General features: G+C 32.7%; 1 protein-coding gene across 1 annotated transcript; it reads left to right on the plus strand.

The window, feature by feature from the left end:
• The first annotated feature begins 962 nt into the window (after positions 1 to 962).
• LOC125067193 (synaptic vesicle glycoprotein 2A-like) lies at positions 963 to 11541 on the plus strand. Its single transcript, XM_047675634.1, has 10 exons — positions 963 to 1040; positions 4784 to 4942; positions 5929 to 6091; positions 7433 to 7554; positions 8111 to 8355; positions 8708 to 8856; positions 9373 to 9532; positions 9783 to 10066; positions 10570 to 10697; positions 10962 to 11541. Exons 1-10 carry the CDS (start codon positions 992 to 994, stop codon positions 11012 to 11014), a joined length of 1512 nt encoding a protein of 503 aa, XP_047531590.1. The 5' UTR covers positions 963 to 991; the 3' UTR covers positions 11015 to 11541.
• The last annotated feature ends 2276 nt before the right edge of the window (positions 11542 to 13817 follow it).

Raw genomic sequence — 13817 nt, forward strand, 5'->3', positions numbered from 1 at the left:
AATTTCGTGTGTCGATTCCATTGGCCTTGCGTCTTCAATTTTGCTCCTATTTGGCTGAACGCCATGCTCTAAAATATAATGAGAAACTTGGCTAGGTAATACATTACTGATTACATATAGAAAAACATTTTCATATCATTGATATTAAATGCAATGAATGAGGAGCAATTAGAAATTTTCGTTGTTTATATGTAATGAAATTGTTGGACTTTTCGCTAAAACGCATTGAATGCTATAAAGGTGGACTTACAACAGCACTATTTAAACGATTATTTATCGTACATAATTTAAGATGACGTTAATAGTCCTATAATTGGAAAACTTATTAATTATTACAAGTTTGTGTAAATATATATAATATACTATCGGTCTACCTATTTGTCAATGAACTTTAAGTGATGATGGCAAAACAATTTAGTATATAAAATTTGTTTGGCATTAGTATATGGATTAATTCAATTTACGAGTCTAAAAAGTCTATTTTAGCTTGATACTGACTAACTTCATCTATCGACTATTATAAGTTTTATTCTTTGAAGAAAAAGGGGAATTTTTTTTTTAATTTAGTAAGAACATCTCTTAAATTCATTTATTTTGTCTTTGAACTGGTACAGACTATCGTTCCTGCTCTCCCTAAGGTTGGCTGAAAGATAAAGATAGAACATTGAACCTGTCCGTTGCATAATATAGTCTTAGTAGTGGAATCAAATATTACATAAAAAGAAAACGCAACCATTTCATTATAATTATTTACTTCCCAATTACAGTGCCACTTGGTAAAACAATCGGACCGTTACTTACGTATAGAACATTTATTTTATTTGAATAATATAACTTTTCAGATGATGCACTGGCATAAAAAAAATCATAAAATTTCGTATCCAATCGAGCGTGTTTTGACTTCAGTGTACGTCACGCTCGCCATGACTTTGAAATTGGTTCAGTAGCCTGTATTCAGTTGTGTTTCAGTTTGTTTCGGAACGGACGCGCAATGGACAAAGAACCGCCCACAGCTTTCGAAGATGCTTTGGAAAGAACTGGTAAAGTCCTAGTTTTATTGTTTGTTGTTATATAATTGAACATCATACGTGTACTTAAATATGCGGTGTTTAATATTATCGCATCGTTCATTTATCTGTCACAGGTTAATTGAACAATTATGAAGTGACTGAAATCTTAAGTAACTGGTACAAATTTTCGCTTTCGAAGTACTTGCATTGTCATCATCTTTGTATATTATTATTATTTGTGAAGAATCTTCAAGAATACAAGTGTCTTAAAAAATATTAACACTAGTTTTGAGAGTGTAGTGAGTAACGTATGTATATGTCTTTGTCAACAAATGTAAGGGCCAAAATTTAAATTGTACTTTAATGCCTACCCATTAGACCTGCTGCGCCGACTTCAAATAAAATTGGAATAAGGGCAGGTGGATGATGATAAATGCCTATCCATTAGGTTGGTTTTGGAATGGGAAATCTTTATTATACTATGTAGCATGTATGGCTACATAAAATATAACGCTAAAATATTATGAGATCTATACTGAATTTGTTTGATCAATGAGATAAACCACGCGGATCTTGGCGATGATTACGAGTCATAATCCGTGCAAGCTCAACCGAGCTTTCATTCGTGTTAATGATTGTTTTATTTGTGTTTATAATTCATCTCATGCTCGCTTTAAACGAAAATGTGTTTTTCGCATGTAGTTCACCAGTTTTGTGGAACAAGTTTACACTCTTATAATATAGGAATAAAAGGTTTTGCCCTATTGTGACATGTCAAGGTCAAAGCTTTAAGAGCTGTTGTTGTTTTAAATTATAAAATATATGTAGAAAATAATTGTGGTATTATTTCAAGAATCGAGAATAAAATCTTGCCGGTGGTAGGCTGTGCGCAGGCGCAGGCACAGAGGGAGAACCATTCATTCATTTGTTATTCCATCGACACGCATTAGCATATGGTTACCATTTAATGGTATTCCTAAATATAATCAATTTGAAGGCTTAGGATATAACATGCTAATTTTGAGGGTCGATGTTACATTGACGATATCAATACGGTTTTTTTTTACAATAAAATTGTCTATGTGTGAATATGACCACTTGGTCGGGTGCATCACTTGCTTACCTGAAATATTAATGAAAAAATATATATTTAAATGGAATTATTCATATTTATCTCTTATTCTAAGTGAAACAATACAATCAGAGAAATACATTGAACATTGTACTAGTTTTAACCGTGTCTCAAGTGACGTACGAATTGGGGCAATGTATATTTCTATTAGGCAAATTATATTCCTCTTTAAATCTGTGTTATAGTCGTTGGTCTATCTAGTTCTGAAAAATGGAAGATATGGAATATTTTTGTATGAAAGTCATGCCATATGCATGAGCAATTCTTCCACTAAAATTAAAAGATTTTCATTTTGTTTTATGCGTTCGGATGGATCAAAATGTAGACAAAAGAGGTAGGCAGTCTGTTGGCCATCGCTTTCAGGTTTTATTCAACAATTATACCTTTAAGTTTATATATAATTTGTTAATATTAACATAGCTGTCAAATATTTCATGAAAACAAACATAATTTCTGAATATGACCTTGATCAGTCAAATCGTTGTGAAGTGACACGATCACTAGCAGACGCACTTACGCTGATAAATATAAGGATTGTTGGAAATGTTGACGAACGAATTCATAATAGCAATTGTTACAGCGATTCTTATAGTTCGTGGTCGAATTGTGCTAAAAAATTGACAGTTTATCCCAACTGAATAACCAGGTAATCGTTGTCGTTTAGTCGAGTACCAATTCTACATAGGCAACGATCTAGTTGCAGTTCAGCCAAAGTTTTATCGGAATAAGAATTGTCCTCCAGGTGTGACGAAAAGGTTTAGCTTAACTGACCTATCTTATTGGGTTCCTTGCTGAACTGTGTTTGGCAGTGATCACTTCAGATAGAATAAAAAAAAATACAACAATACTTAATATAGTTTAATTTACTATGATATATAAATATAGTCTTATTAAAATAGTTTATAAAATCATAAATTTTAACTTGATAATCGAATACAGGATTGAATTATTGTCAAGATACCCCTTGGAACGTATTAACCCATATTTCCTTGTTTTTTTTTTTTCAATTAATGTAAGATGTTCCTCGTGGTTGTAATAACACTCGCTGACTTACCGTTTAAACTGAAACATAAAAAAGTATGTAGTGCTCTTAGGCCGTAGTACATTTCAATGTATGGTATTTTAGGTATCAAATGAAATCAAATAAAAATATCCTTATTTTGTACACCATGGACACATAATCACATTTAAGAAAGATGCACAAGAGGCGGCCTTATCCCGAAAACAGCGATCTCTCCTAGGCAACCTAGGTAGAGGAAAGTAACAGAGGTAAAATAGTAGGGGTGTACAATGTACATAGCATAAATATAACAGACATTATATACAAATATGTATTTTAATTATTTCCATTTGAAAGCTTGTTCATTCAGCAGTAACATAGTCAGATTTCAGCCTGATAATTGTTTTTGTTAAGCTAGTCAGAACAAGTGATACCGTACTGCGTGCACGTGTGTACGGTTATAGGCGAAGCCGCGGGCACTGCTTGTATATTATAGAGGTGTTATAATTTGCGTAGCGTTGAAAACAAACAAATGTAGTTCGTTTGTGAATATTGTTTCATTTTTTGGTCTTTTATTATAATTGTATAAAAATCAATATTTAAAGAACGCGTATGTCGTATACGTAAGCGCGATCAATGTTACCAACTAAAAACATATGTATATCAAATTACTTTTGTTACTTAGATCAGATTAAATTTATTTCGTTTTAAGTTTTTTTTTGTGTCAATAGTTCTACTGAGTTTTTTTTGATTTTTCTATTAAATGAAGTTAATAGCTTAGTGGTTGGAATACTGAAGCTGAACTGAAGTTCAAATTTGGGCAATTATCACAATATGGAGGAAACCTGCTCGTGTTTGATGAAAATCTGTCTCATGTTTTACCCACTGGGTTATATCGTCTATTTTAGTGAAAAAAAAAATTTATTATGAATATGAGGGAGTAGAATTTGCACTTAAGTTTGCACACACACACACACACACACACACACAAATTCAATTATAATATGACCCGCGCCAATGGCTAGTCTTTCTTGAAAATTACAGTCGTATCTGAAATAGTTCATACCACACTTGGTGATAGGGCTTATTAGGGCAAGCCTTTCTGGGTAGGTACCTACCACTCACCATATATTCTACCGCTAAGCAGCAATACTGTTATAGTAATACTATTGTTGTGTTCCGGTTTCAAGGGTGAGTAAGCCAGTGTAACATAATATCGTAGTTACGAAAGTAGGTGGCACATTGGATATGTAGAAAATGATTAAAATTACATACGGCGCAAATGTCTATGGGTAGTACTGACTACTTATCATCAGGTAACTCATATGCCCGTCTTGCAAGAAATGGCATAACAAAAGTTTAGGACAAAATAATACGGTTATCCACTGATCTCATGACGGTATCGCAAACGTTCCGATTCGAGTATTACACAAGTGAGTGAGAAGAACATTAACATTAACATTACATTGTAAAAACTCGACTGGTCAATTCACATTACAGGCAAATCTTCAGTACGTGAGAATATTTCCTGTTATGCCAAAATTTTAATCTTTGATTGTTATACTACATACGAGTACTGCCGTTGAAGCAGTCCAAAGGATTTCAAATGAGTGCTATTTAATCTTTTTTATCTTAATGCAGGTAATGGCCTGTACAACAATGTTCTGGTCCTCACGTGTGGGTTGATTCTTCTTGCGATCGGCGTGGATCTGTTTGGATTCGGATTGGTGGTGGCAGCGGCCTGTGACCTCAACATCACCGTCTCACAGAAGGGAATCTTAACGTCACTGCCTTATGTTGGTAAATAGTTTCATTAGTAACTATAAATCATTAAATGTAGTCGATATTATATTTACGAGTATACACAGACAGGACAACGTCTGCTCGGTTTTGCTTATATTAATATATAATAGCCTTAATTATAGATATAAATAATTATACTTGTAGTTGTAATATTTGCTATAATTTTAATTATTACTATTGTCTCTATATTAATAGCAATTAATACAAAATGGTTACGTTTAATAAGTATCTTTACATGTGACACCGCTGGGCAAATACTGAGCTCCGAGTTTATCGCCAAACTATAGTAGCGCAATTTAAAAAAAAAGCAGAAATTGTCAGAAATTGTGTAAAAGCAAAACTCATGCCTTTTCAATGTCGGTCATCAATCAAGGCGATTTTACCAATTTATAAGCAAACACATACCATCGAAAGTCTGTATATCCAAGCTATTTCATATACCTCACTTAACGGTTTACGGGCTTAGCAGCTTTGTGAAAGCTGCAACTTCGATACTGACTCCTTGAGACATGGTCGATCTAGCCTTGAGAACCGAAATAGCTTTAAGTTAAAAAATAATAGTTGGGCATTTTAATGTTTTTATTAGCCGTGTACCCGACAGGATCGGTAACATTATTCAACCACCAAAGGTTAATAAGTAGTACCTTCATTTTATCCTCCTGAATGATAAATTTCCAAAACTAGACTTGTAGAATTTTACGAGAACTTTTGAATCGTCATTTTACAGAACTTTAATAAATTTAAAACTACCACCAGCTCGAAATGTAGATTCTACAGAGAAGAACCGGAAAAAGCTCAGAAATTACTCATTTCCAACATTTGAAATACGAAGTTATGTCAATTAAATACAATTAAATTTATGTAATTCTGCCTGAAAGTTATCAAGTGTTAATTCCACGCATTTATATACTGGATATAATCTTGTCTCCGGCAAAGTTAAAGAGGAGTTAATTTAATTTTTTTAACTAATATTTTGTTTCCAGGTATTCTGCTAGTATCATTTCCGTGGGGCTACATCTCCGACACCCGGGGCCGTAAATTTTCACTGATCGTATCCGTCCAGGCTGCGTTCGTGTTGTCATGTCTCGCCAGCATCTCTACCAACTGGCTATTCCTCGCCCTGATGAAGTTTTTCTCCGTTTGTTTGTAAGTCTATTTAATAATTATTTATTTATTATTAATGTATACTGTGTTTTTGGGCTGCTTGATCTGATGTAGAAATAAATATATTTTTTGTACGTACGGTAAGTGGGGACCACTAAACATTATTTAAAATAAGATATATTGTCACTTTTATCTTTAGTTGCACTGGCTACATATACTTCATGCCAAACAACAACAAGACTACATATTGCTGTTTGGCGATAGAATATATATTGAGTGGTACCTACTCAGTTGGGATTGCATAAAGTCCTAACACCAAATAAATTTTTAATAATACTCTTTCCAAGTAGCAAAATGAAATGTTCAAAAACTTACCGAGATACGTAATTTTGTACCGAACGTTGTAAATAAAATCTTATTTATTACAAATATTTGCCACCACTCTTACTTTTGACATCGAACTACTAAAAACGAGCTTTGAAGTTTTACCCCCAGCATTGAGCTGAATGACAAACCAATTTATTCCGTCACATTGCTTGCGACGTTATAATAATTTGTCTTTATAATTTGCTGCATTCTTTATGTGATATGCGAATCGGAAAGTGAATTCAAATGGAATAATCTCTTAAGGCCCAAGATTTAAACTAGCGATAATGATACTGCATAAGACTGATCCATATCTTAATTTTCTAATTGATTAGTTTCGTCAGTCCTGTTCGCATTGAAATTATTTATTTCAAATGAAAACGTAGGAACTTAATATCTTAATCGACTTTTATATATCTAACATATAGCATCACCAATAGCTTAAGCTTTATAAGCTTTCAACGATGAAACTATAAATCTAGCATCAATCTGATATACTTAATAATTCAAATTATCAACGTGTCTTTCCATTTTTCTTATCGGAATATTTTCGTTCCCGTCAATTAATATGATCATGGCGTTTTAACAATGGAAAAATACGAAGCAATTAATTCAGGAATTCATTAAATTGACCCACATTAATTGAACTATATAATTAATTTCAACAACAGTGTAACGGGACCCATAGCAATCAACATATACTATTGTCAAGATCAAGTGAACCACGTGTCACTAAAGAAATTAAGTGCTCTGATGGAAACACAACGAACAGAAGCGTTTCTTTATTATTAGCGTATTTATATTTAGAAATTAATCTGAATTTTCATAGAAAAAAATAAATCAGGTAGTTAGTACTGAACTTAAAGCTTTACAATCGATTGAATACGTTCTCATTAATACGAATCAAAAGATCTTATAAGGCCTATTTCAATAAAAGAATGCTCTATAACCCTTTAAGACTTTCAATGGTGGTACTAAACGTTAGTATAGTTAAAATTGTATTGTAAATATTTTCAGCTCATGCGCAGCTAACTCCGCTACTTACACTTTGGTGGGAGAATCGTGCATCAAGCGAGTAAGAAGCAAATACATGCTGTTAATGACTTGTCTGCTTATCTTATCACCAGGGATAGGAGCCAGTAAGTCTAACATATTTGGTTTAGGTCAAGGCCCATCTTAAAAGTGTTTGGAGGTCACGTTATTTATTGATCAACGAATAATTTAACATCCACTTACAAAAACCCCATCCACTTCAGATCAGTACTTTTGAGAACATACAAACATACATACATACATATTCGTACCTCGGTCGAACCGGAGAATTTCCTCTTTGAAGTCGGTTCAAAATAACAAATATTCGTTACGTATTATTACAATTAAAAAATGTAGAATAATGATATAATACTTACACATGTATTTTTTTGTTAATATTTTAGGAAGGCAGTCTACCAAACGAGTGATCTGATAGTGAGTCGTCACCACCACAGATTTGAAATGGGATTTAATATGTTATACCGCTATGTAAAAAAGCAGTATAGTTAAAGTTAGAGTCATGTCTGTGTGTCTATACACAATTTTTCCTATTACCTACCTTAAAAAATTAAAAGCTCTTATGTGATAAAAAAAAATATACTTAAAAATAAGCTAAACAGGTTTCGCTTTTAATATAAATAATGCATTTATTTTTTATTTCAGTTTTAACTTACCCAACTCTTTTACTGAACTTCAAGTCTGAAATACCATTACTTGGCATTAATTTTACACCATGGCGTCTCCTCATCATCGTCCTGGCGATACCTTCAGGGATAGGTGGTATTGCGATCTGTTTCTTTCACGAAAGTCCTAAGTTTTTGATAAACTCTGGTCGGAACGATGAAGCAATCGAAGTGTTAAAATCCATGCATGCTATAAACAATCGGTGTTCCAAGGAAAGTTTACAAGTAAGTATCAAAGGTAATAACTTATGCCGCCTGCCAGAACTCGATGTCTTGGGTTCAAAATCCGACTCGAGACAATTAAATATTATTGGATTTTTCTTTGATATTATCAATAGCAAACTGTTCTTAACTAGTAAGATAAATTGAAGCTTAAATATTAAGCTTAGTTGATCTTAAGAATGCTAGCAGCATTTCTCCTTTGAATCGTCATTCTGAATCTCTGCGCCAAAAATAATCAGCCCTCCTATGTCCAAGGGAGACAATAAGATCGGTCAAATGGTTAAGAAATAAATTTGCACTATTGCCCCAAGTCTTATTGCTTAATTTTCAACTTAAATTGGTTATCTATTTTCAGATAACGTCTATATATTTGGAAGATGCAGTCGCCACGAAACAAACGTCGCTATTTCGTGCCATGTACGAGCTGAGTGCCCCACTTTTCCGACCGCCTATGCTATGGAGAACATTACAACTCTTCTTTATTGTGGCTGTTGTGTATTTTACGTGAGAAAATAAATAATTACTTACTGTAATCTGTAGCTGTGTTTCTGTGTATTTATATAAATGATAATGTTACTTTGACAATTTTTTGCATATACTTTACTTGATGGAAGAGCTTTGTGAAAGCCATCGGATATTTATATTATATAAGATAATCTAGTGCCAACTTACTTAACTCACTAACTTGTGTTTCGGTTTGAGTGAACCAATGTAACGGGCACAAGGGATATAAGATTTTAACTCCGAAGATTGGTACTATATTGTACACCGTGATGTTTATACATATAGTTTGGTGACTACTTACCATCAGATAATCCATTTGCTCGTCCGCCTACCTATTTTACACGACACTCTGAACACGGGGGTAGAACTTGTTATCTCCAAACTACTTTTGTTAATTCAGATACATAAAAATTAATTGTTGACCTACTGAAAATAGTGTCGAATTTGACCATTTTACATTTGTTTATTTTTAAATATAACTTTGATTGCGACATATGCTTATATTTTATTTTTCAGTAATAATAGTCTCTTAGTCTGGCTGCCTTACGTCATGAACCTCGTTAGGATGAACCTGAGTCAGACGAATACCACCACCGGAGACATCTGCACATTGATCTCTATGAAACAAGAGTCGATTACTGCGTCAACTAACACGACAATAGGGACAAATAATGTGGTAGGTTTCTAAAACTACTGTATTCTACCTATTTTGAAAATCGAATAAATTACGGTTTTAATTGTTTTAAATACTCATTATTAACAGTCAAATCCATACATTAAAAAGTTTAGCTTAGCTTAGCTTAGTTTAGTTTAGCGTATTGACGATGTGATGATTTACCATCAGGTGACTAATTGACTACTCATTATAACAACTAAAAAATCAATAGCTCTTTAACTGGCTTACTTTGAAATTATTTTCTTTTCAGACGCCAGACATTTGCCTCGGGTACATCGAGAACAATGTGATCATAACGCTATTCACAGCTCAATGCATTTACGCGTTCCTTACCTTCGTGATCTCGTACCTCATGAAATGGAGGCGGACTGTACTACTGTCAATCTTATGTATATCGACTGTAAGCGGCGCCTTACTCAGCTTGATGCCTGAACCCATTTCAAGTGTATTTCTGTTAATGGTGTTCACGTGTACCAACCTCGGTATGGGGATACTAGCGTCGTACTTTGTGGATTTATATCCTACTTCATGCAGGTATGTCGATTAATATTTTTATCATATTTTAAGTGTGCACAGTAGCTCTATAAAAACATAATGCATTAAATCCTTGGTGATTTATTTTAATAAAAATATTTTTTAATTTGACATCTCATGCCTGTCCGATGCCGTCCTTGGATATGTTATTAGCGGTGGGATGCTTTTTCTCCAATATAGCTGATTGTGTACGCAGCTTACCCCTAAAAACCAATCCCATTGTATTCCATGCAAACTAAACATAAAACTATAAACTTATTATTTATACTGGGTTAAAGTAAAACCTAATGACTAAATTGATATCTCAGAAAGTGACATATATAAGTAATTTAATGATAAGTTTTGATAAATCGATATTAATAAATAAATAAAACTTGTTATGACTGGTTGAAACCAGTTAGATCTGGAAACAAATATATTCTAACGCTTGTAATAAAATACATGGAAGAAGATTATTTTACATCAATGCTTTCGGTATTAATCTTCTTATTGTTTTATTTCAGGGGAATGGTAGCGTGTCTCAGTATTATGGTCGGTCGGACCAGCACGTTCGTTGGTATCAACGTCGTCGGCAACCTCATCTTCTACCACTGCCACATAACATTTTACATGTGGTCGCTGCTTGTTTTCAGTTAGTATTTATTATTCCATTGATATCTCAACAAACAAAACAAAAAACGATCAAAAAATAATCAATATTAGATTTGGATCTATGTTGTTGATTGTCCTAAGGGTACTTCCCAAGGTCCCATACAAATTGTGTGGTACTTATGTGCCATGGATTATATATATATATATATATCAGTGTCAGACTCCCGTGCTTAGAAAGGAAAATTTCCCATTGATAAATAAGTAGTGATTGATTTGAATTGATTTGCCTGATTTTTTTTTTCAGGTAGCGTTGTAGCATCTTGGTTCCTGCCTCCAGACAAACCTTTGAAGCATTGAACTTTTAATATATATATAATTATTGCCAATTATATTGATCTGTGATTTAGTGTATCTAAGAATTTAGCTGTGTTACTTGCCTAGTTGATAATTGTATTACATGATTAATATTACGTTAAATAACAAAGAATAAATGTTTATGTATAGAGCCGATATGGTCCAAGATTCCGAGATAGCCCCGTGGTTAGAACGCGTGCATCTTAATTGATGATTGCGGATTGAAACCCAGGCAAGCAACACTGAATTTTTATGTGTTTAATTTTAGTTTATAATTCATTTCGTGTTCGGCCACGAAGGACAACATCGCGAGGAAATTTTCATGACTGCATATGTGTAATTTCAATTAAAGTTTGTTGGAATTACCTCCAAACCTTCTCGTCAAAGGGAAAGGGGCTTTTAGTCCAGTAGTTTAACATTTACAGGCAATTATACTTAGCACACAGATATCGAGCGGGATGTCGATTTTGTATGAAATTAAAATTTGTGAATATTCAAAGTTCGAAATATACAACGTTGAAGTAGCAATTTACAAGCATTTTTTATTTAGTCGTCTTATCTCCAGTCAATATCAACTCTGTAAAGTAATTATTATTGTTTTAAAAAGACAATTTATTTAATTTAAAATAAACTCCATTATCATACCCTCTGTACACCGAAATAGTGGTTACTAACAAAAAACTTAATTTGAGCTTAAATCGGAGTAAATAGTAAACTCAGTGTTGTTGTTGTGTCGTGGAAAAAGCTAATTTGTGATACTTCTACTTTTATTTTCACTAAGCCGCATTCGAGCAGCGTGGTGGAATAAGTTCTTAGCCGTTTAACTCCCTTTGAATTTGTCACTTCCCGTTAGACGTTTTAAGGAAGCACATTTCAGGTGTTATAGATATATTTAAATTAAAAATAATAATATTCGATATTTTTTTATTCATCTAAACATTTAATAATAAATATATTTATAACAGATTTATATTTAAATCCAGTTATACCAAAGTGTACTGTCGCCCAAATTATGATAATTTAGGGTTAATAAAACTTTACTTTACTTATTTAATTTTCCATTTTATTTTCGATGTCTAGTTCCTTTCTAAGCTTTAGAATTAAGTGAGTAACTAAGTGAGTAAGTAAATTCATAAAGTTTAGACTAAGTTAATTTTGGTATACCTGAGTTTATACACACAAGTTATGGCTTCGTTGATTTTGGTAAAACTGAGTTAAATAACGGTTCATAATTATATGTTTGAAGTTTACATTTAACGAATGAATTATTTTACTTAAAATCTATATTTTTGGTCGACTAAGTCAACTAGTCATCACACACATCATTATAATTGTCATGCTCATATTGATTTAATATTAATTATCAACAACAGCTCTAAATTTAACAGCAAGAGTGTAATAATAATTTTATATAAATCCGTCATAAGAAAATTATATGAAGTTCGTTGGGATAAAAAGGACAGTGGCGTAAGTTCGTACCGAACACCATTTTATTGTATTTTCTAAGATAATATAAGTGCTTATATTGACTTAAGAACAACATATAAAAATTGGTCGAACCAGCCGGAAATTCGATCGGTACGATTTTACCCCCTAACCGAACTTGCCCCAACGCACGCTGTTATAAGATTAATAATAAGACCATTATATAAATATAATTTAATTAATTAGTTTTGTAATTAGTGTCGCTGATGATTTATTTGGAAAATATTGGACGTATGTAGTTTTTATTATGCGTTTAACGTTAATTTACGTCTTAAGGCAAAAACACACTAGCGTGTGTTTGATATATCTAATCGTTTGTTTAATTTTTTTGTAACGTTTGCAAAATATATCATCGGTTTTATAATTAATTAATATTAAATATTATTTTATTATTCATTTTTTTATCAACCATACTTTTCTTATTGAAAATAATCCTTACAGAGTATTGGATATGTCATACATGATAAAATATTATTATAATATAAATATCTAAAAATATTATTCACATTAGCTACAAGGTTTCAACGTAAGCCGAAATGGCACATTCGGTAAAAACTAAATTATTATTGATGATGTAAGAACTTACAGCTTAATCACGACTACACACTAGCGTTTCAAACGCAGCGTTTTTTTGCGTCATTGATATTTTTTCTATGTTCGGAATATTTACCACACCATATAAATAGTCGATTTATGATACTAACACACAGTGTATGTTCAAAAGCAATCATAAATATAAAATAATATAAATATAAATAAATATTGGACAACATCACATACATTACTCTGATCCCAATGTAAGTAGCTAAAGCACTTGTGTTATGGAAATCAGAAGTAACGACGGTACCACAGACACCCAGACCCAAGACAACATAGAAAACTAATGAACTTTTTCTACATCGACTCGGCCGGGAATCGAACCCGGGACCTCAGAGTGGCGTACCCATGAAAACCGGTGTATACACTACTCGACCACGGAGGTCGTCGAATCATATATTACTTTTGTTATATTATTGTACAAAATTACAAGTAGGAACGTTTTATTTTCGAAAGTGCTGCATATTTTTGAAAAAAAAAGAGCGCATTCAAATAAACGAACGTGACAGAAGCAAAACTTCTTAGCAACCATATCATTTAAAATATATCTTGTAATTTTGCTCATTAATTAAATCATATTTGTACACAGAAGTTTTACTTCGGGAATACTGTTTACAATTATCCTAATAAACGCTGATATGATTTCTTTCATTTAAAACGCTCACCATCTCAATATATATTCCATCATACAAATTGATATGATATCCCTCACATAGGATAAATT

This window comes from Vanessa atalanta, chromosome 11 (genome assembly GCF_905147765.1).
Source record: "Vanessa atalanta chromosome 11, ilVanAtal1.2, whole genome shotgun sequence".
NCBI classification, from domain to species: Eukaryota; Metazoa; Arthropoda; class Insecta; order Lepidoptera; family Nymphalidae; genus Vanessa; species Vanessa atalanta.